Here is a 21,285-nt window from a genome sequence, read left to right as displayed (position 1 = left end):
AGAGTGTTACCTGTGTGGTGGTCTTAGACCCCTTCCCAATCTGATTCAGTCTTCTCCTCTACTTGGCTAATTGACTACTTTTCTTTTAAAAAGGGCAGGTCCTAACAATTGATTTTCTGCATTATGTCTAATTGTTGCCCTCAGGGAAGGACAATGCCAAGATTTGTTTTGCAATCTATCATACAATGAAACTGAAAGTGTTATACTCAACTGAGATCATCACTGAAAAGTGTGGCTGGTATAAGATATTTCAGACTTCTGGAAACATCCCTCTTGCAAAAAAATAAGAGCAATTTCAAATAGGAACTCATTAATCAGTCATTTCATTGTCTCCAGCTGAAGTAGACATTACTACAGACCACATATGCTTTAATAAAAGAGCTATTCCATTTATTGTTAGGGGGAAGAATTAACTGCAAGAATACAGTTTCAGTGTTTATACAAAAAGCTATTTGGGTCCATGCTATATATCCTGCAGGAACCAAAAGGTAAAGTCAACAACCTCGGCAAAACCTTTTACCAAGATAATTTATGCTGATGTAAAAGGAGGCAGGGTCCTCTATGTAAGTGAATTGACAATGAGGCAGCAATACTGTCTTCATGGTGACTTTCAAAACCAAACTTTCAGATTTAGGTCAGCTGAAAAAATTCCTGGAATTCATTCAGTTCTACTACCCCATTAGAACATGCTAACACTCAAGGGGATTTTCTTAAATGGCTATGTAAATCAACCTGTTACAATCTGAGCAAACACCTCTAGGGGCAGAAAGCCTTTGTGTCTACAAGCTAAATGCACGAATGGCTCATTTTCTTAACATTTCTTAACATATAAGTTTCAGTAGTTCTAGATTTGCTGTTCCCTGGTAATGCAGTGATAGGCCAGTTTTGAACTACTCTGTTCAATTTCTGAATATTCTGACCAGGCAATAATAACACACTGAACATTTAAGTGAACATATTAATTTAAGATATACTCACAGTAATCACATTCCATTTGAGGATAATGCTAGCTAAAATTTATTAAAATTAGCACAGCCTGAATTTACCTGTAGCTTAAGACTCAACTTCTTCTGGAAGATACACTACAACAGAAGCCACAATAGAAACTGTCTTGTCAGGAATAGTACAAAACACATCAGTGTATGAAATAAAGGGACAAATCTACTTGTCTAAAAGACAATTCACTGTACACATTTTATTTACAGTTTTGTACACTGTCTTAATATGAATGGGACTGCTTTTCTATTTGAGCCGCTCTTAAACCAAAGCAAAATATAACCTAAGGAATACAAAGTGTTAAAATACAGCATAAGATACAAAAAACAGGAATACTATTTCTAGTAAGGAATGTACTTATGGTGTTACATTTTTAAAAATCCACAATTATGTTCAGGAAATCACACAAACATATCACTGATTTGACTTGAAATGCATGAAACTTGTAGCAAAGCTGTGATGTTACAAAATAATTACCAAAGAATGCACAAAATTAATGTTTATTAAACCTTTTTGTCATATTCCCAGATCCTTCACCAATGTTACATGAGCAAGAACTGAAATCAGAACATCACTAATGTTATCAGAAAGGGAAACAAATAAATTAAATCTAGCAGCCATCAGCATCAGTTACAGCAATGACAATGCTGTATAAAGATTTGCTAGAAAAATGTATGCATCATACTTTTCTTCCAAACCAGCAAAACATGTTGTTGCATACAATGCAAAGATGAAAAAAAGTAGTAGTTTATTCCCCTGTAGAAATGGCACTGTTTTCAGGTATTTTTTCCATATAATAATTACTCTCCTAAGAAGCATCACAGAGTGGGCTGGGGGACCTTTATAGATTCAGGGGGCAAATGTACTGAAATTCTTTGATTCAATAAAAGTTACTTCAGCCAAAAAATTGAGAGAGAAAAAACAGACGTACAAGACAAAAGCAAATAAGACTCACAAATTTAGCAACATTTAGATGGAAATCAGAATTAAATGCAGTCCACTCTGCTTCTATAGAGGCTTTGGTTCAGCTCCCAAATCTCGATTGCTTGACGCAGTCTCCTATGAAATACTCTGAAGATGTCTTCTTAAACCACAAACCTATTTTTAGTGGTGGAACCGCTCTTAGTAGCTGTGTCAGCATGGGACTGATAACCAATCACTATCTTTGGAGGAAGTCCTAACCTTTCCTTGTATACTCTCCTAAGGGTGAAAAACACAGAAAACATTAAGTAGTATTTTTCAGAGGAAAATAGCAACACACTATTTTTCAGAGGCAGGAGATTACATATTGTATATCGTTATGGATACCAAAATTAAAAATATCACCTGCTAAATCTAAATAAACAGAACATACTGAATTATCATGGCTCACTACTTTTTAACTCATTAGAAAGCTTTGTGTTATCTCTCCTATTGTATATAAGAGATAGGCAGAATTCACATCTGAAGCAGAATTCATATTTGTGGCTCTAACAACTATAGGCTGTTTGGGTACAACTCCAAAATTTTGTGGTGTAAAAACCTTCACTTCAGATTCAAGAATTATGAACACAGAAATTTGTTTAACTCTTCATAGTCCTTCCACCAACACACACACACACACACACACACACCAATCACTCCAAGATATCTACACTTTCTTCTGTAGAACAATTTAAGATGAGGTAGGGAGTCATTCTCTTGCTATTAAACAGCTGAGATTCAGAAATCCTCAGTCATTTAATGCAAATCACTAAGAGCCCTACTAGAAGATCAGATCAATCCCAGCTCTCCCTTGCTTTATAAAAGCTGTTTACAAGATGCATATTCACTCATCTCCAAACTGGAAATTCTAATCAGTAATGAGTAGCAGATGTAGCCTCAACGTAATTTTATATTTTGGCTTACAGTATTTACAAGAATGGCAGGGAGATTCCACCAGAAAAAAGGAACACTTTCCCTCTAAGTAGTTAAGGTACTTAAAAGGGATTTTTTTTGGCAAACAAAGGTATTCAGACAAGTTCGAAAAAACTTCCTCTTCTGCAGCACTATGACAGTGTCCCCTTTTACTCTTCTTACATAACCAATCATTTGCACGTTCACGTTAAATGTGAGTCCGAACGAAAAGATTAAAGATTGCTGCCTTAGGTATTGGATGTTTTGTTCATTAGAAAAACCACAGGAACACAAAAACTGTATTATAACAACAGTGCACTAAATATCTATTTTATTTAAACAGGGTTTCTAGAAGTAGCCACAGAAAAACATCAGAAATACAATATACAGCTGAACACTACAGTCAGAACTATCCAGGTGACTGTATTCCTCATCACTATGTACAGATGTGAGAGCTGGGCATAAAAAAAAGCAGATAGGAAGAAAATCAACTCACTTGAGATGTACTGGGAAAGAGTGTCAAGGATACTGTAAATAGTCAAAAAGGCAAACAAATGGGTCCTAGAACAGATCAACCCTGAATTCTCCCTGGAAGCCAAGAGGATCAAATTGAGGCTGTCGTACTTTGGCCACAACATGAGAAGGCATGAATAATTAGAAAAGACAATGATGCTAGGAAAGCAGAAGGCAGTAGAGAGGAAAACCACATGCCATGGATGGATTCAATCAGGGAGGTCATAGGCCTGATACCGCAGGACCTGAGCAGAGAGGTTGAGAATAGGGAAGCATGGACATGTCTCATTCACAGGGTGTTTAAATGTGGTGAAAAAAAATAAGATATGGGGGATTATCTTGACAAACTCCAATTGGACAAACTACACCTAGAACAAAAGCAAATTTTGAAAGGGCCTGTGAGAACTATAGTTTAGTGCAACAGTTGAAAAATAAAATCTTGAAAAGCTCCTGGCTCAGAGAGATAATCTGCAGTTCATTATACAGTGGGCCCGTGGTATCTGCAAGGGATCCTTTCTGAATGCTCAAGTCCCATAGTACTCAATAGTGGCATGACCACTGAGGACAATGGCACTTTGCCCTGCGCCTCCCGATGCTCTCATCACAACAGGTGGTGGCATACCTCTTCTTCCTCCTCTCCCTCACCTCTTCCTCCACCTCCTTTTTACTGCCTCCTCCTCTTCTCCTATTGCCGCTGCATTGCTTTTCCTCCTCCTCTTCCCCCCTCAGTCACCCTCCTTTCCTTCCTCCTCCTCTTCTCCGATCTTCATCTACCTTTTCCTTCCTCCTCCTCTTCCCCGCCTCCTTCACCTTTCTCCTCCTCCTTTTACTCCCCCTCCGGCCTCCTTTTCCTTCTTTCTTTCCTCCTCCTCCTCCTCCTCTCTGCTCTTCCTCCTCCACCCCCTGCGGGCTTGCCATCCAGATGCTCAAATCTGCAGATGAGCTGCTACAACCATTAAAAATGCTGTGATCTGTGAATGAGGGCCAACTGTACAAGATACAGTCGGCCCTCCTTATTGACAGACTTGCCACCCTGGATTTAACCATCCATGGATGTCAAAACCCTGTTTTGCTTAATGGTGGCATGTTAATGGGACTTGAGCATGCATGGGTTCTCTATCTGCGGGGGGGGGGGGGGGGGGGAGAGAAGAACAGCTACCCTGCGAATATGAAGGTCCGGCTGTACTATTTTGGCAAGCGAATTGAGAAAACATGTTTCTCAGGATATTAGAATCATAGAGTTGGAAGAGACCACTAGGGCCATCCAGTCCAACCCCCTGCCATGCAGGAAATCCAAATCAAAGCATCCCTGACAGATGGCCATCCAGCCTCTGTTTAAAGACCTCCAAGGAAGGAGACTCTATCACCTTCCGAGGAAGTGCATTCCACTGCCAAACAGCCCTTGATGAAGTTCAAAGTAGATTTCTGCCAAAACGACAATTAAGAGATAATGTAAAAACAGTTCTTAATATCATCAAATATTTGGAACATTATAATGATAAAAAGGTTGTTTTGATATTTTTAGATCCTGAGAAAAGTTTTCAATAATATTTCTTTGAATTACTTACTTCAAGTATTGGAGAGAATGGACTTTGATGAAAATATTGTTCTGGCAATAAAGGCAACCTACTCAGTTGAAAAGGCCCAGATTTTAGTAAGTGGCAATGCAACATCATTGACTTAAATACAAAAGGGATCTGTACAAGTTTTTCTGCTCGCACACTTCCTGTTTACTTTCATATTAGTGACCCTATCAAAAGATACCAGACAAGATGACAGAATCTGAGAACTGAGGGTTTAAAAAGAAAAATATAAGATGAGGGTTTATGTGTCTGACCTTGTGATAATGACACAATCCCACTGGAATCAATGAAGCTCTTCTGGAAAAACTTAAGGCATTTGGTGCATGCTCTAGGTTTAAAGTGAACTGTGATGAAACAAAACTGACCTCTAAAAAGATGTCCTTAGAAGAGGAAAATGAGTTAACAGCTCTTTCAAATTTTAAAGTAGAAAAAAGTGGATTAAAGAACTGGGATTTACAATCATGAAGAACAGTTTATTGTTTCAAATAATCATGAGAAAGTCTGGAAAGAAATTAATAGAGATTTTTAAAAATTGGGAAAGTTACATCTATCCCATTAGGGAGGAATCACAATAATAAAAGCAAGTGTTCTGCCATTTGTAAACCTTTTATTTTCCTTTAAACAATCTCTATTACAAGAAATGGAATACCTCTTGGCAATGGCAGAAAGAAATATCCAGATCTGTTTGGCACGCAAGGAAACCCAGAATAAAACTAAAAAAAATGTATGATGCTAAAGAAAGGAGTGGCTTGGGAGTTCATAATATTATCACTGTATTATCAGGCCTGCTGTTTTGCATTGTTACCGCAAGGTCTGGCCCTCTGTACCCCTCCTCATTTCCGATATCAAATGATGTTGAGAGCACATAGCCATGACGGTGCCCCAGTGCAGGAAACTAGCCTTACATATAAGGAGGTCTGAGAAGCTCAGCATGGGAGAGCTGAAGAACACGTAGCCAGGATAGATCAATCAAGATTGGAATCTGCACAATTCTATCGCTGATAGGAGTGATGCTGGGAGATAGACCTTGGGTTTGCAAGTGAACAGAAATCCAAGTACACTTTTCTTCTTTGTTCAAAGATATTTGCACGGATTTTCCAGCCATTTGTGACTTCTGTTCTCATCCTTTCCTCCTGGAAGATATCCCTTAATCCCGAATTTTGCTCTGGGACAGGTTTTGGTCTATAAATATGCCTGTTTAGGCACTGCCAATTCGGTCTTGTTTGAGGTCAGACAGACACTCTGTTCCTATCTCACTTGATTCCTCAGCACAGCTGGCCACACCACAATCCTAAGGCAGCCCCCTTTCTACTTGACAGTATCCCCTGATTGGAGCTCCACATCTGGAATCACTACACTATTGCCCTCTGCAACTCCTTAAGTAGCTATTTGATACAACTTTTTATATTGTTAATGGGTTAAAGGTTGGAGAAGGCTGTTTTACATGATTTTTTTGGAAGATTGCCAACAGTTTATGGACATTTAAGGCAATAAGAAATCTAACAATGTAACAATTTGTGGCTATGGATATTAGTAATTCTGGAAGGACTATTTTGTTGGATATGTAACAGTAGGATAATGTATTTTCTCCCTATCATTTCTATTTTACTCTTCAAGACAGTTAAAATGGTGGAGGCGGAGCCAGAGTTCTACTGTTTGTTCTCTTCCCTTTTTCTTTTTACTGTTTCTTTATTGTCTGTACGTATTTTCTGAATGTATATAATTTTGATTGTGTTTGCTCATTACGGCTAGAAATCAATATACAAATAAAATGAAAAAAGTAAACTACGGCATGGGAGTTGCAAGACTAGCCTGTGGTTTAAAAATAAATAAATCACATGTCCTTGTGGCTGTAAAGGGAACACACAAGGCCAAGGCTTGTTGCAGTCTGTTCCCATCATGATTATGCCATCAGAACCAACTGTGTGTAGGTTATATGGAGGATAACAGCATGGAATACCAGGTGTTGTAGGCTATATTCAATGGGAAGCAATGGCAAGCCACATCTGAGTATTGTCTGCCTAAGCAAACCTTATGAAATTCATGAGGCCTCCCATTAGCTGACAGGTGACCTACAGGCATATATTTTTACTTAATAAATAATTAACATAACTTACCCTATATGTGTAACAGCATCCCTGTTTTCACATTCAGTAGTCCATATTGCTATTTTATCACCCTTAGCTCTAACATTAACAACAGCTCCACATACATCATCACTGTAGTCATCAAAGGACTCTCCAATAAGGCACAGCAGCTATGAAAGTGAAGATAACATTAGAGAAGCAGTCTAAACAGCAAAGTGCAATTAAGCATGGAAGCAAATTAATACCACATAAGGGACAGAATGTCCACACAAATCCCACACATTTGACCATCTCTTCTCTGACAAAAGACAAACACGTTCTGATTTCTTGATGAAAAATATTCCTGAACTACCATAAAGAAGGACCCTTTTCTGATAACCACTTCCTCAGATCCTTAGGATGACGAATCTGGAGCAGAGATTCAGTAACAAATTGTAAAGCTCTCAGGGACTCATAAGTGGGAAAGCTCTCTTCCCCAAAATATTTTACCCCAGTAAGTACAGGCCAAAACTAGCATCCTGAATTGGTGTTACTGGTGTCATGGAGTAAGCTTAGAGGGAAGGTGTGCCAATTCAACTAGCACACAAGGAGCAGAAGAGATTTTTATCTGTGAAACAAAGCATCACCACTGTTCTTACTGTCTTATTGCAAAAGAGGAAAATAAAGCACATACATCAAACTCAAGCAAGATGCTATTATTATTATTATTATTATTATTATTAAAAAATCAGACTTCCTCTCAAAAACTTAAACAGAATGCAAGAGAAGGAATTACAGATGTTTAAAAATGACACAAAATTTGACACAACCAGACATGCACGTCTGGATACCACTGAGAAATCACTAAAAACCATTATGGCTTTGGCTCTGATCAGAGAGGTTGTTCCATAACTTTGAAACAATTGGTAGGCTCTACTCCTTTTCCAAAAAGTCCTTTCATCTCCTAGTTTGGGGACACAGAAGCAGAGTCTGCTCCATATAATATAAACAGTAACATTTATAAGCCCAGATCTTTTTTCAGTTTGAGAATAGAGTTAAAATAGCAAATAAAAATACTGGGAAATGCACTCTGAGGTCATAAAACAACCATCAGTACCTTGAATTTGGACCTATATGTTTGTCCATGGGAAGTCAGCATATTGTCACAGAAGAGACTATGGCCCTGTACATACCACCAAGAAGCGGTGTCCAGGCGGCGATTCTAGGGTTAGGGACCATACACCAACTGCACAGCCCCTAATCCTAGGACTTCATGGTGGCGGCATAATGATGGCCTCCTGTCCATATGGGGGCTGCCATCATGATGTAAGCGACGCACAGCGTATAAACGTTGCTGCGCGTCGCTTACATCATAAGTGTGCCAATGGCACACTCGTGATGTGTGCGCAGCATCCCAAGAAGAACCTGTTTTTCCAGGTTCTTTTTGGGGCGGAGGGACGCCACAGTTTGGTTGCTGTGGCATCTCTCTGCAGGAAAAGCAGCTGCCTCCAGCCCTCCCTTTCAGTGCGGTATGTACTGGGCCTATATTTCTGCCTTCCCATAGATAATAGCCTTCTGGACTAGCTGAAAATTTCTTGTATCATAAGTTTTATTAATTTTACATTAAAACATCAAATAAACATTACCGAATCAACTGAAATGTTCAAGCCAATTTAAGCAGCCCCATGTTAGCTCTTATACAACCTTATCTCTCAAATATGAACTATGTCTACACCCATTATCTCCAGCAAGGAAGATAATATACACGAAAATGGTTAAATAGGATTTTTAGCCACTATTGGCACCTGGAGATGAACAAAATAGTATTTAACAGTAGCTCTTAACCTCTATCCTGATTAGAATGGAAGAATATCACCCTCATCAATGACAAGAACATTCAGTTCAACCAACACTATCTCCTTCTTGCCTAGTAGAAATTCAATCTGTTTCACTACATCCACTCATCCAGCAGCTTCCAACTACTGAATTAGAAATGAGACAGCTCTGGAATATTCATAAAAAGCCAAGGAACTGATGACATTCAATTCCAAATGTCCAACGTCTTCATAAAGACATTCAAAAGCAATGGTTATAAGCTTAGCCTAATGGAATATCATATTATTAGTATAGAAGAAGCTGAGCCAGCATAGTGATCCGTGGACTGTCCAGCACCTCCTCATAGTCCCAAATGCCAGTTGAAATCCTGGAGGCTTCTTGGACACAAGTAGTAATTTCATTGCAAAAAATATTTTTGGATGGTGGAGATACAAAAACAGCCCTGTTAGCTGCATGCACCCTGCAATTCACCCATCCCTTATGTAGGCCATGCCCATACTCTTTTTGCCAAACACAGCAGGTACTCTCTACACTCATTCACATATGACAAAGCAATACAGGTTCTCCCAACCATCAGAATGAGCAGAAAGAAATGTGAACACAGAACTTTCCCTGTAGCCATTGTTTCCTGCAACAGTCTCCAAATCTTTGCTAGTGCTCTAAAACATTGGTGTATTTCCAGAAACTGATGAGAGGTTTCCAAAACTTCATAGATGAATATTGTGAAGAGGCTCCAAAACAGACCTCTTTGCTCCAGCTCTTTGGAGTTGGTCCTGCCTATTGCTGACACATAACCCTTGACAAAATACTCCCTCCCACTATTATTGAACAACACACCCCAGAATTCCTGCATCTTGGCTATACTTGGTAAGGTAAGGCTACAGAGAGTTGAGTCCAACAGCATCTGCAGGGCTGCCCTGTGCCCATCCCTGACCACAAGGAAATCCCTCCCCTATTTGCTCAGATTCAGTGTACTATGCCCTTTTGCTGTCTCCCTTCCTATTTCATAGCCTCAGTTCCACTACCCACCTCCAGCAGTGTCTCGAAGCTACAGAGCCAATCTCCCCTTCTGCACCTTCCCTCGAGAACATTCCCAGAATCTAATAAGCTTTATCAGTCTCAAAGGTTTGCCATATGAATGGATCTCTGCATTTTGTGCCAAGCTAAGCACCCCTCCATCAAGGAATGGTACAGCTGTGGCTATTATTAGTTCCTTTAGAAATTTAGGAAGAAAACAGCTCATTTTTCAGATCTGATCAAGACTAAAAACTTATAAAACACTTACTGTCTCTAGCCAGAAGCGATCAAGGTCACTTCGTCTCTGCTGCTTGTTTAATGTAATTAGCCATCGTCCTCCTCGTTTATTTTTCTCATCTTCCCACATGGGTTCAATACCATCCTTAAAAAACGAAATTTGAATACATATCATTTAATATGTATGGTGAAAAACCAAATACTGCATGACTTAAAGTATTAGTTAGAATCAAACTATTCCCCACAATAGTAATATTTCATTTATATATTTCGAAAAACTATTCTCTTGTGAATATCAAAGTACGTGCCACTGTAATGAAAGATCTTTCTTACTGCTAGAAGTCTCGATAGGCTGGCTTAAGAATTTCATTTATAGGCAAGAGTGTGAAAAAGTGACAGCAAGTAATAAGATAGCAGGGACATTTAATAGCACTGTCACATTTTCAAATGGTAAAATGTACTCATTTGTATTTGGTGTTAGCTGTTTATAAAAATTCCAGAGCTGTTTTTCATACCTGTTTTTGCTGTGGACAGGGAAGGTAACTGTGTCTAATGCAGTAAGTCAACAGTTTGCACAGTGGTGCAATTTAGATACCATCTTAATCCATTTTCTTCTGGGGCGACCCATCCCCCCCATCCACTTATAAACTCTGAAATCGTAAGAATCATAGAGTTGGAAGAGACCACAAGGACCATCCAACCCCCTGCCTTGCAGGAACTTACAATCAAATGATAAATCCAACTAGCCAAATTTCTTTACATACCTTAAAAAGTGAATAGTCACAACCAGGCATTAAGTTACTAGAAAGCTGGATATGGTTATACAACCTATTTGGGGGGGAAACAAAATATAATTAAGGAAGTTAACTACCATAAACAAAAGATTATAAAAATACTTAAAATCTAAAACGTACACAAATATATAATCTCAACTATGAAATTTAAGTTTTTCAATGTGAATACATGCATCTCTTAAGGAATAATTTGATAATAAAAGGAAAAAACAAAACCCCTGTCTAGTCAAATGAAAACATCCACAATTTAGGACAATCTGTTCAATGTAGTCAGCATAATAAATATTCAGAGCACGGCTCCCAAAAATGGACAGCATTGCTACCAAAGTTGATTAAGGGTAGTTCTCCAAGGCTTCCTTATTTATGTATTTATTTAAAATTCCATGAACATTTCCTAAACCACACTTCATGTGTTAATTTAAAAAACTGAAGTGTCTGTCCAGGTGTTTTCTTTGTTGTTGTTGTTGTTTTGAGAAACCCTTTCGTTCAACTTACTCAGTTCCCTTAGGTCATTCTGAATAATGAACAGAAAGGGAGAAAAATTAAAGTTCAATTGAGAATATTAAAAAATGTAATTTGAAACTTTCCACATAATCCCCACTGTTGGTGTACAGAGTTTTTCTACAGTGATTGCAAAAGCTACATAGTAATGTACTGCAAGGAAAAATACAAACTTTAGCAATTAATGATAGTGGCACTGGAAAGCTTGACTTACGCCCAAAAATCTTCAACAGTATCAAACTTTGAAATCAGACGAAGATTTGCTTGCCAGGTTTTACTTTTGTCATTTTTAAAGAACCAAAGCGCCCACCTGAAAAAAATATTGATTTCAGTTAGGCTACAGTGTACTACCATTCACTTAAGGTTTTTAAAGTCACACATAGAGCATGGAAGCAATCTAGAAAGGAAAAGCACACATGAAGAGAAGCCAAAAAACTTAATTCCCAGATTGTTGGAGGTACGACTAAGACTGTATATGCCAACACTGACAACCATAGGAAGACACCTGACTGCCAACCAATCTTTGTATTTAGACTTAATGACTAAGGCAAAAAAAAAAGGAAAAAAGGTTATAAATACCTATTTCTTGAATTCAATATACTTTGAGGGAGATGTATTTGAAATATAAAATTTTAACATGCACTTAACAGAACATCTACGACATAACTGACTTAGCGGCAACACATGTAGAATACACACCAATACTAAGTGGACATATTATTTTAAGACATTTTAGAAATGCAATTCAGCATGATATTAACTCATGAGCTGGCAAAATATTAAAATAACCATGGATAGTTTATGTAGGGGAGAGGTAAGATGCTCTGCAAGATCCATGGACAATTTTCTCCCAAATGCACATTATGCTAACTAATCCTTTAACAGAGTATCAAATAACCACTCCAGTTTCATGTTAATTTTCAAGGTGTTGAAAAAGAATAGGGAGCCAGGACCTCCCAAAAACGCACAAACCCACTGCTTCAGGTAACAAGAAACAATTTTCTATTTAAAAAGTTTCTCAGCACATGGGTGAGTTGTGAACTTTAATAATAACCTTTGAGATTAGATGTGGTCTGCAGTTTGCCCACCTTTGATTTGAAGTCATGCTGACGTGGGCATTCTGACTAAATCTGACTGAAATCTGATTAAATCTGACTAAAAGGAAATCTGCTGGCACTGACCACATTGGCATTATGATTTCACAAACTATAGTTATTCCCAGCTGCAACCTATCTCAAAACTGTCAGTTAATTTCAACAAAGCATATCTGGATAATGAAGAAAGTGGAAACGCAGGGGATAGATTTGATTTTTTAAAGGCTAAAAAGCCACATATCTTTAACAGTTTCCTAAAATAGACAAATGGAGATGAAAAGTATGAAAAACCTGTTTTCACTTTCTATGTATTTTAAAGGTGAGCAAGGTTTCCCCCCAGATGTAGACAGACTGCAACTCACAGAAACCATAAGATGTCCAGCCATGGTAAAGGATGATAACAAAATCTGGGCCACATGTTTTTCATCTTGGTATACATATATTTTTTCAAAATGGGATAACTGAGCATGTGTGTAAATGTAGAATTCACTGCACTATAAATATGCTCTAACTCTCAAAGAGACTTGGGGCCTGTACAGACAGGCCAAAATAAAGCTGCTTTGGGTCACTTTGGAGGTACGCTGTTTAAATGACACACACCTCTTATGAAGTCAGAAGCTGCGACAAAGCTGTGCTCCGGTCCTTAGGAATGGAGTGTGGCTTTGGTGTGGCTTCTGGACTCTTAGGATGCGTGCATCATTTAAACAGCATACCTCCAAAGTGACCTGAAGCAGCTTTATTTTGTCCTGTATGTATGGGCTCTTAAATAACTATTACTATTAGTATTTGCAACACAGACGGTTGCTATTCAGCTGAACTGCTAATATAAAAAATATTTTTTTTAAAAAAGAAATATTCATGAACAGCAACATTGCACTTCAAAGGTCAACATTAACACCAAACAAGCTGATAATATGAAATGAATGCTAGGTTTATCATTTTCAATATTAACTTAAACATGCAGATGTTTAATATGTCAAACTTACATGTAACAAAAAAAATCCTGTAAATCTTTTGCTACAGCTTTTAGTCTCATAACATGCTATTATACTCTTCAGAGGGTATATGCCTTACCTGTTTTGTAACGGATGCTTAATATATGGTTCAGGACTGACTATCTCCTGACTTGCTGATGTTTCAGTTTTCTCTTCTTCTGAAGTCTGAGGGTTAGAAGTGGTTTCCTACATAAATAAAATAAGCAATTAATCTTTTTACAACTGTGTCATATCAAGCTGCAAATTGTCACCTTATAAAAGGAAGAAACTTTTTGCAAATCATTATAACACGGACAGTACTAGATGACTGGATGATTTTGTGACAGTACTGAATGAATTTATGTGAAAGCTCAGACAATCCTTACACAGTCACAGGTAGGAAGAAAAGAGGCCAAAACTGCTACTTGGCCCAGTATCTTTCATTACTGGTAAAAGTGTGCAAATACAGCATAATCCCCACCACACAACATTTCTAAATGAAAATTACACAAAAAGGATCCAGTGTAACAGGTCTCAGGTATACACCAGGGAAGTGGTTTAGACCAGGATATTCAGCATGATGTTGGACAGCAATTGGCTTTGCTACCAAAATCTGATGGAAGTTGCTGTCCAACAATTTCTGGCTATCTACAAGTTGGCAAACTTGATCTAAAGACAACAAATTCCTGAATACCTGTACAATGTAGTGAGCTAAGAAGACAGTTTCATTGGCCTCCATCACCTTGATATATTTCAAATAACTACAATATTATTGGACAAGGTCATTCTTAAGTACAGCCAAGCCAATTATTACCTTATGTTGCTAGACCTATTTGATTAGGAGAAATGTATCAAGACAACAGCATTCTATATCATAATACAAGACAAATACAGACAGTTGAGATTTTCAGACTCCTCAAAGAAAGCAAAGACAGGTGGTATAATACAGACTAAAATATATGCACTTAGGCTTAGAAGAGACTAGCAAAACAAGCTGGATTCCCAGTGGCTTGGGGGCATGATGTACGCATGATGCATGCCCTCAAGCCGGCAGGAAGCCAACATCACGCTGCCCAGCTGTTTACACGGAGGCCACTTTACATCACTCTGGTGGTGCAGCGTTTAGACATTATACGCCATATAGTTGCAGTGGAAAAGCCAGATTTTGCCAACTCAAAAAGCAGCAGCTTTCTGCTGCATTTTTGCACCGGCAAATAGCCAGATTGGGGCCACAGTATGCAGTTGCCGTGAGGCCCTCAATCCAGCATTTTTTGGGGCAGTCTGTTTCATCCCTTACTTCCCCAGTGAAATCAATGTGAGGAGTCACAATTTCAGATTAATTTAAATACAATTAATTTGTTTAGGATTCAAACTTTTACACTAGGGATTGGTGGTTTCTAAAAGTCTATTCACCTTGCTTTGGGAAGGAAGCAGCAACATTGCATTTCTTTGCCTCTTAACAGATTAAGATTGAAAATTCTGATTTAAGGAACTAGTAATAAAGTTGAAATGACCCATTTTAAAACTCTATGCATTACCTGGCAACTCAAAAAAACTCTTTTAAGTATCATCTGTACAACTAACAAAAGTACAGCAGACTCAGTAAATGGAAGAATGACTACCTGTCATAACTAGCAAAAATGACTGATGGCACTTCATTCAGTTTTATTACCTACCTCACTGGCTGTAATTACAAGATCTAATCTTGTTGTTCTTTAAGTACATGATGCATGTGAATGATCCACATTACAATAATCACACCTTCAACTATGAATCCAAGCAGCAATGAAATTGGGGTTGACACATCCTTGCTGGATAACACAAGCTGAAATCAACAGATTATACTTACCCTGTGCGTCAAGGAAACTACCGGAGCAAATGTTTATATAGTTTTAAAACCAAGCCTTTTTCGTTTAGCTTATTCTCCAAGAAGAAATCATGGAAGTGTCAATCCCAATCTCTTAAAATAATATATTTTCTGAACAGCAAAAACTACTCTGCTGAAGTCAGTGAGCACTGAAATATTGAAATACCAATATTTCAAGTACTTGTTACAGCAGAGATAAACTAAATTTCTACATCTTCATTCTATAAGCATTAATGAGGCTTAACCAGTTTCTACTCTCTGAAGGAAAGAAACCACAACAGAGCATTAGAGCTAATACTTACCCTTACTACAGTACACAGCCCAGTGAGATTTTCAATCATGGTGACTAACAGGTTGCAAATCACGGATTTTGATACAAGCGCCCTGTAACCACCCACACTTTCTTTAGAAGTTGACGAAACTGACAAAAACGAGGGGCTAGTTAACACTGGGAACTACTGAAATGCTGCTTCCCAAAGGACTAGTGTACTTAAGAGTACGAGCTCGAAATAATGACTGATCAATCCATAGTTACTCTCTTCCTTCTATCTCTATGAAAATCCCTATATGTTCAGAAACATCTCTGGAGCAAGAAAAACAATGTTTTTGAACTATGCCTACTCTTCAAAATTACGATCGAAACAGAATGTGACATGTTCTTGCAGGATGTGGCAGAGGGCCATAATGAACACATACTAACCCCCCCAGCAACCCTCAGTCCGGCTAGATCTTGAGCGAAATGTTGTTATCTAACCCAGGAATATGACGTGCTGCTCTTTGCAGCGTGGAAACCAATGGTACAGGGCCAGCTTGCTTATGTTCAAAGCCTCCGCTGCCGACGGATGCTCCTGAAAAAACAAAAGCTGAAAAAACCTTCAGCACCCCAAGCTCCAGTTGTACATCACTCAAGTCTCCTAAGGACACTTCGCAGGAACAAGAGAGAGAAGAGGGCTCTTTGGCTTTGTGATTAATAATTCAAGTGACCTTTGGGCCACAAAAACTGGACAGAGCTGGGAGAAGACAACCTACTGACTAAGCCTGGGGTGACTGCAGGCAGGACGCCTGGACGAAAGACAGGATCTTCTTGTGTGGAGACAGATCTGAGGTATAATTAAGGAGGCACGGGCTTCTCTACAGTAATGAAAAGACACACAGGTTCAAGATGTTATTAAAGAAACACGGGTTTCTTTATACTTGTATCAAAAAGGTATGCAGATTCCAGGTGCTATTCTAGGAGGCTTAGTCTAGAGCAGGAATTCCCCAACGCCCCTCTTTCGTCTGGGATCCCAAAGAGCCCCCCAGGGCCACACGCCTGGGGTGTTTTTTTACTAAATTCAAAAGTAAGAAGGGTGAAGTAGGCCTGAGACTCAAAGGGAAAAAAGGAGGGGATTTATGCCTTAAGAGGAAGGCAAGATAAGGAAAAGGGCCCTAAATTGACCCAGCAGCGTCTCTTTTGCCCTTGGAGACGAATGGACTGAACTGGGCTGAAGGGGAGAGAGAGCCCAGGATGGGTTGAAAGTAGAAGAAGTAACTAAAAACAGAGTGAGGGGGAGTGGAAGAATGGGGTGGAAGGGCAGTGGGAGAATGGGGAAATGAATGGGAGAATATGGGGGATAAATGGAGGAATACGGGGAATGAATGGAAGAATGTGGAGAGAAATGGAAGAATAGTGGGAAAGGAAGACTATGGGGGCAGAAACACAGAGGGGAAGATAAGAGGGAGACGGGTAAGCTCTGGAAAGAGGCTCTCCTCAGGGAACCTCCTCAGCCTCCCTTTCTGTCTGTCTGTCTGTCTCTCTCTCCCCCGCCCCTCCCGCCCCCGCCCAAGTTGTGACGTCACAATCGACTGGCCTCCACGCGCTCAGAACCTAACGGCCGCTCGCGCGCCCCCGAGCGGCCCCCATATTACTCTTTAACGCGCGCGCGCGCACACAAACGGCCCCTTTCGCTCGCCGTACATGCGCGCGCCTGCCTCACCACACATACGCTCTCGCTCTCTCACGCCCAGGCCGCCTCTTCCTCCCTTCCCTCCAAACTACCTCCCTTCCCCTCAGCTGGTTAAATACACATATCCATATATTAATACAGGTCCAACGTGGCACCGTTGGGAAGGGCGGGAAGGAAGAGGCAAGGAAAAGGGAAGGAATGAGGGCACACTCACCGGTTCCACCGTCGCCATCTTAGATCGCTCTGCTCTCGGGAGGGGAGGGGAGGGGGGTAGAGCGAGGTAAAAGGGGGGGAAGGCGGCAGGCTCGACGCCGATTGGTCGGCTCGGGGTCACGTGGGGGAGGCGGCCGTTTTGGCGGCTCGGCGCATGCGCGAGGCCCTTGTGAGGTTGCTGAGGGGAAGGGACGAGCGGACCGAGGCTTCTTGGGAATTGTAGTCTCGGAGAGAGGGTTCTTTTTCTCTCGCCTTTCCCTCCGCTCCCCCCCGATAGGAGAGAGAGAGAAAGTCACGTGGGAAAGGCCGACATGTCAGGCTGAGGAAGCGGCGCTTGTTCAGAGCGGGAGAGTGGCCCCTAGAGGAGAGGAGCGGGTACTGCAGGAGCCGCCTCGCTGAGGCCCCTTTTTCTGTCACCGGCGCGTCAGCATGTGTGACGTCATCCCTCAGCGACCGCTGCAAGCTGGGAGGGGGAGCGTCCGGGCCGCCCTCCTTTCCCCGGACGCGTCCTCCATTCCATCCTTCCTGTCAGGGAAGGGTTTCAAAAGGCAGATTGACCCCCTAAACGCACTTCGCATAAAAACACACGCACACAACGCGCTTCAAGCCTGAAGCATGGATCCCTGTCGAATAGTAGTATTTATAGATAGGTTTATGCACTATGGCTGTCAATAGACCTTGTGGAAAGAGCTTCTCTTTATCCCGTCTATTGACTTTGGGGTATTTATACCCGGGGGCTGTGTTGCCGCAAAGGCCCCCAGAGCAGTCTGTCTGCCTTCAAGCCCTTTCCGGCTTATGGCGGCCCTAAGACGAACCTTTCACGGGGTTTCCTTGGCAGGTTTGCCCTTGCCGTCCCCTGCTGAGGCTGAGAGAGTGTGACTTATTGCCCAAGGTCACCAAGTGCGTTTCTGTGGCCCAGCAGGCATTGGTCTTCAGAGTCATAGTCGAGTCTGGCCCTCAAAACACTTCACTGCACTGTCTCACCATTGTTCCCAGCAGCCAAATCGCCTTCTTTCTCTTGGTTAACAAAGGCCCCTAGTTACAAAGCTCCTCTCCTCTTTCGACCCAGTTCCCCTTTTCTCTTCATCCTCTGTCTAGCTGAAACTTTTTAGCTGCATCTGAATTGGGGGGAAAATTACAAAGGACACCCTTTTAACAGCCATGGCTCCATCCTCTCTCACAGAGATGGCTAAATGTCTCATAAAACTACAAATCCCCAAATTTCTGCGGTGTGTTTTGGACCTGAGATAAACCTATGTCCATTGGGTACAGTTTCATCTGTAAATCCAGGAGTCATCTTGTCTTCCGGAGTTTATGAATTAACTTCATTCTCCAGCCAGTTGCCAGAATGGGAAAACTAAAGTCTTGTATCGCTTGCAATTTCATGGTATTCCCTGAGAGAAATGGTTAATATTTAGATTCAGCACACAAATAAGTTAGTAGAAATGGAAAGAAAGAAAGAAAGAAAGAAAGAAAGAGTTTAGACTTTAGATGGGCCTCTAGAATAGAAAGGCAGGGGAAAGGGATTAAAAACTTGATGTGTCAACTTTGAGATTATAATTATTAATTAGGATATTGCTGCTTCACTTGTTTTGCCCTGATTGACTTGATTTGATACTTTGGCACTTAGAAAACCGTATTTCACATTCCCTATCTTCAAAGAAGCCGGAATTCTTCAGATATGAGAGGCACCACACACTACCAAAGACGGCGTTGCTTTTCCCCTTAAAACCCTGTGACGTTTGACATTAGGGTCTATATTCAATTGCTAATCCCAGTTTTAGTTGAATCGTTGGCTCAGCTGCTGAACGGCAAAACAACACTTGTTTAAATTTCTATATTCCAATGGCTGTACTCTAATTGGACTCAGCAACTGAATTAAGATTTTAAAAATCAATTCAAGAAAAATACACTATTTGTATGGGTAGAGGTACTGAAACTGAGAGAGCCAGCGTAGCAGAATGGTCTGAGATAAGGGTTCGATAAGGGTTCGATTCCCTGCTCAGCCATGGAAACCCACAAGTCACACTCTCTCAGCCTCAGAAGAAGGCTTGTTGTTTATGCTAGGAGCTGGGAAAGGAAACATACATGATAAAGACCATGTCAGAAATGCTAGAACCCACTGTTCTCTAATTGTCGAATAAAATGAGGAACAACCAGTTTATTAATGAATTTCTTAGGTGAGCAGATGCTGTTGACAAGATCAGACTGAACCACAATGACGCGATCTACTCACATAAGTATGATTAGGAGGAATCAGGGTGAGACAACAAGCCCAGGAAGAGTCATTCTTGTTCTTTGTCTTGGCAAAGCTATAATTTTCCATGTAACTGCTGCTTCAGAAATAAAATCTAAGTTAAAAAAATTACATGGAAATAATAGTATATACTGGAAAATAAACACTAAGTGAACGATATATTTTCATTCTTATCTTCAATAATACTTTTAAAAGACAGCAGGCAGCAAATGTCGACTCACTTTGTGATGATCAGATGGAATTAAACTTTAGTCACGAATCTGAACAGGACTTAACAGACGATTGAATTCAGTAAGCCTTACTTCCATATAAATCTGCAAAGGGTTTATCCATGTTGGGTTTTCAAAGTATCTTTTTATAAGGCTTTCCAACATTATTATTTTTCAAATAAAACAACACATATATGCATCCTCTGAGAAACAGCAACAGACCTATAATAATAAACATGTATAATTATATTCACTTACTTCCTTTCCTACAATATGGGTTCAAAAAAAACCCTCAACTACCTATCTCTTCCTTGAAACGCTCCCATCTTATACTAATACTACTAATTTAAAATTTTCTCCTCTTTTACCTTTATATCCTACTGTTAGAACTGAATTCTTCTTCTTGGGAAAATGGATAAATCATCCCATTTTTATACATGTATATCGTCACACTATTTCGGTCCTTACTGAATTTTTCGATCTCCCTGTTCTCTCATCAATCTGGATAGTCTGTCTGGATAGTTGTAAATCTGTGTAGTGTCTATGTTTGCATCTACAAAGGGGGCCAGGGCCTTACAAAACTGCAGCTCCCAGGATTGTGAAGGACAGCACCGTGGCAATTAAAAGCGGTGTCAAACCACATGATTTCTACAGTGTAGATGCACCATATGAGGGGTCAAACTGCATGAATCCAAACTGTGATTCCTGCACACCCCGCTGTGTGCTAGAGATGTGAAAGAAATAGGGGGAAAGACTCATTTTTGTCCACGTTTTTCTTGAATCATGCTAATATAAAATATTCCATAACTGATTTCATCCTTTTTTCAGTTTTCCCAGGAATTTTTTTCCCCTGAAAGAAAAAAACCCAGAAAAGAAAAGCCAATAAAAAATTGAAAAAAAGGAAGAAAATCACTTATGGAATAAAACCATTTTTCTCCATGTTTTTCTGAATCATGATAAAATAAAATATCCTATAATTGATTTTCTCCCTTTTTTCAATTTTTCCTGTTTTTCTTTTTTCAGGGGGAAAAAACCACAGGAAAAAAGAAACCAAGAAAAAAATTGAAAAAGGAGAAAAATCAATGATGGAATGTTTTATTTTAGCACGATTCAGGAAAAACACGGACAAAAATGGTTTTATTCCATAACCACTGTGGTGGTTCAAAGTGGTGTCAAGCAGCATCATTTCTCCGGTGCGGATGCTCTCCTAGCTGGCTGCCTAGCTCTGAATAAAGGTCTGAGGGAAGAGAGGAAGAAAAAGATGACGGTCCAAAACACAGTGCAGAAATAATAACCCACTTTGAGAC

At 39.9% G+C, this 21,285-nt stretch overlaps 1 protein-coding gene across 3 annotated transcripts; it reads right to left on the bottom strand.

Moving 5' to 3' along the window:
• Window positions 1–363: 363 nt before the first annotated feature.
• On the bottom strand, window positions 364–17,617 carry EIF4E (eukaryotic translation initiation factor 4E). 3 transcript variants are annotated; one of them, XM_089526087.1, is made up of 7 exons: window positions 17,514–17,617; window positions 13,587–13,693; window positions 11,633–11,728; window positions 10,888–10,951; window positions 10,155–10,268; window positions 7,085–7,224; window positions 364–2,196 (listed from the first exon to the last, which is right to left on the bottom strand). In XM_089526087.1, exons 1-7 carry the CDS (start codon window positions 17,529–17,531, stop codon window positions 2,082–2,084), a joined length of 654 nt encoding a protein of 217 aa, XP_089382213.1. In that variant the 5' UTR covers window positions 17,532–17,617; the 3' UTR covers window positions 364–2,081. The 3 variants fall into 3 exon arrangements, with proteins under 3 accessions (XP_089382213.1, XP_089382211.1, XP_089382214.1); XM_089526085.1 differs by lacking the exon at window positions 17,514–17,617 and adding an exon at window positions 15,656–17,115; XM_089526088.1 differs by lacking the exons at window positions 11,633–11,728; window positions 17,514–17,617 and adding an exon at window positions 15,656–17,117.
• Between the last annotated feature and the right edge of the window lie 3,668 nt (window positions 17,618–21,285).

This window comes from Sceloporus occidentalis, unplaced genomic scaffold, assembly GCF_023333645.1.
Source record: "Sceloporus occidentalis isolate IW3139 unplaced genomic scaffold, rSceOcc1.0.p SCAF_5, whole genome shotgun sequence".
Taxonomy (NCBI): domain Eukaryota; kingdom Metazoa; phylum Chordata; class Lepidosauria; order Squamata; family Phrynosomatidae; genus Sceloporus; species Sceloporus occidentalis.
The sequence above is the reverse complement of the archived record's forward strand: the minus strand, read 5'-3'. Positions and strand labels throughout refer to the sequence as shown.